General features: G+C 59.8%; 1 protein-coding gene across 1 annotated transcript in view; it reads left to right on the plus strand.

The window, feature by feature from the left end:
- PLBD2 (phospholipase B domain containing 2) overlaps positions 1 to 2,676 on the plus strand; it is a gene marked incomplete at both ends in the record, with an annotated part of 3,260 nt that extends 584 nt beyond the window's left edge. Inside the window, 9 exons of the mRNA XM_009084600.1 lie at positions 159 to 259; positions 687 to 901; positions 990 to 1,088; positions 1,159 to 1,315; positions 1,432 to 1,527; positions 1,860 to 1,931; positions 2,050 to 2,202; positions 2,339 to 2,501; positions 2,620 to 2,676. Coding sequence (XP_009082848.1) covers positions 159 to 259; positions 687 to 901; positions 990 to 1,088; positions 1,159 to 1,315; positions 1,432 to 1,527; positions 1,860 to 1,931; positions 2,050 to 2,202; positions 2,339 to 2,501; positions 2,620 to 2,676 — 1,113 coding nt within the window. The remainder of the gene's footprint in view (positions 1 to 158; positions 260 to 686; positions 902 to 989; positions 1,089 to 1,158; positions 1,316 to 1,431; positions 1,528 to 1,859; positions 1,932 to 2,049; positions 2,203 to 2,338; positions 2,502 to 2,619) is intronic.
- Position 2,677: the final 1 nt, after the last annotated feature.

Genomic DNA, 2,677 nt, shown 5'->3' on the forward strand with positions numbered 1-2,677 from the left:
CATGGGTGCTGAGTCATCACCTTGCTGACAGTGACTCTTCCCCCTGTGCCTCCTCCTGCATCCGCAGCGTGATCTGCTGTGCACTCCAGGGGAATGGGGGAACCTGTCTCCCAAAACCCTTGCAGGAGCTGGGTGCCAGCTCTGTCCCCTGTCCCCAGGTGCACCTGGCCCTGCTGCAGCTGAAGGGGCTGGAGGACAGCTACAACAGGCGCCTGGACTTCCCCCGGGGCAGGTTCACCCTGGCGCCCTTTGGCTTCCTGTAAGCTCCTTCTCAGAGGTGATGGAGAGTGGGGAGTGGTTGCACCAGGGGTTGGGATGCTCATGGAGGGTCCTGCAGGGACAATTCCTGCATATCCGGAGACAGCCAGTTCTGCTCTCAGTCCCCCTTATCCACCTTCTCTGAGTGCCTGTCCTCTGCTGTTGGATAGAGCCAAGGCAGGTTTTCCTTCTCCTCAACTATGGTCTCGGTGGTGGGTCCCTGCCACAGCCCCTGCCTGAGTTTCCTTACTGCTGTCCTCACCCTTCCTTCCCTGCTCTGGCTGCCAACATGCTTCTGGCACCAGCATGTGCACTGGGGTGGGATGGAGAAACACCCCTCAGCCTGGATGGACAGAGAACTCTGAGCCAACTCAGCTCCTGGACTGGGGCATCACCCACTTGAGACCTCATATCTTGCTTCTCCCCAGGCTGCTGCAGTTGGGGGGTGACCTGGAGGACCTGGAGTCTGCCCTGAACCACTCCTCCCCGCAGCGAGACCTGGGCTCGGGCTCGTGCTCTGCCCTGATAAAGCTGCTGCCAGGCAATCGGGATCTCCTGGTGGCCCATGACACTTGGACCTCCTACCAGTCCATGCTGCGCATCATCAAGAAGTACACTCTGCCCTTCCGCACCTCGGCCGGCGGTGCGTGGGCTGGGCTGGGTGGTCTGCCCCTCACACCCCCCTTCTGATACTTTGCTTCTGATACCCTGCTTCTGCATCCCCTCCCCAGGCAAATCTCAGATCCCTGGGAGTATCCAGGTGTTTTCCTCCTACCCTGGCACCATCTTCTCTGCGGATGACTTCTACATCCTCAGCAGTGGGTTGGTGAGTGGGTCTGGTCCTCAGGGACCCCTCCCCAGCCCTGCTGCCCTTCCTATCGCTCCCCTCTCTGCAGGTAGCAGTGGAAACCACCATTGGGAACAACAACCCGGCGCTGTGGAAGTACCTGGACCCACGGGGCAGCGTCCTGGAGTGGCTGAGGAACATTGTGGCCAACCGCCTGGCCCGCAGTGGGCCCGAGTGGGCTACCATCTTCCAACAGTTCAACAGTGGCACGTGAGCAGAGCGGGATGAGGCACAGGAATTGGTCCTGGGGAGGTGGGGTTGGATGCAGGGTGTCCCCAGGAAGAGGCTGGCTGCCAGATGGATGCATTCCCTGTTCTCCATGCCAGGTACAACAACCAATGGATGGTGGTGGACTATAATGCCTTCACTCCAGGGAGAACGAGCCCACCACCGGGTGTGCTGACCATGCTGGAGCAGATCCCGTGAGTGGTCCCATTCCTCCTCGAGTGCCTGTTCCTGTGCTGAGCCACAGTGGAAGCTTTTCCTCTCCCATCCCTGTGTGTTTGGGAGACCCGTGAGGGTCCTTGCTGCATCCCAGTGGTTGGGCAATGAGGATTGCCCATAGGGATGTGAATGTCTGACTAAAGGCTCTGGGGATGCCTGTACAGAGGTGCTGGGTGCTCAGTGCCCCTGGCTGGGGTGGGAACCCCATGGCAGGGACACCCAACATGTGTCCCCCCTATCCCAGCGTCTTCCCACATCCCCAGTGGATTTTTCCCTTCTGCTCTGACCAATGCTTTTCCTCCCAGCGCAGGGGCCTGGTGGTGACGGCCGATCGGACAGAGCTGCTGTACCAGCAGGGCTACTGGGCCAGCTACAACGTGCCGTGAGCTCCATCCACCCCATCCCACCCCACGATGTGCCCAGTAAAGGGGGGCAGCAATGCTGGCCTTGCCCCCCACCCTGCTGTTGGGTGCTGACTTGCTTGGTCCCCTCAACCCCAGGTACTTTGAGGAGATCTTCAATGCCAGTGGGAACCTGGAGCTGGTGAAGAAATATGGTGACTGGTTCACCTATGACAAGAACCCACGTGCCCAGATCTTCCGCCGGAACCAGACATTGGTCCATGACTTGGACTCCATGATCCGCTTGATGAGGTGGGTGCTGGGGTCTCCCGAACCTGTGTTTTCTCCTGAAGGGATTTTTCGACTCTTGGGGATGATTTTTTCATCGTTATAGATTGATATGTGTTTTATCCACATCTTCACCATGACGCTCTCCTGGCCTCTGCAGGTCCAACAACTACCTGCAGGACCCTCTGTCACGGTGCAGGGACTGTGACCCTCCCCAGAACGCTGAGAATGCCATCTCCGCCCGCTCCGACCTCAACCCCTCCAATGGCACCTACCCCTTCCCTGCCCTGCGCCAGCGCTGCCACGGCGGCACTGACATGAAGGTGGGGAAGCCAGGGGAGCTGAGGGTCTCCTGGGGGTGCACCCCCCTGACAGCTCCCTTAGGCTGTGCTGCCCATTCCCCATGCTGACTTGCATCCCTGTTTTGTCTCCTGGCTCCAGGTCACCTCCTCGGGCATGGTCCCCAGCTTTGGGCTGGTAGCAGCCAGTGGCCCCACCT

The sequence above is a fragment of the Acanthisitta chloris genome, unplaced genomic scaffold (assembly GCF_000695815.1).
Source record: "Acanthisitta chloris isolate BGI_N310 unplaced genomic scaffold, ASM69581v1 scaffold35941, whole genome shotgun sequence".
Classification (NCBI taxonomy): Eukaryota; Metazoa; Chordata; class Aves; order Passeriformes; family Acanthisittidae; genus Acanthisitta; species Acanthisitta chloris.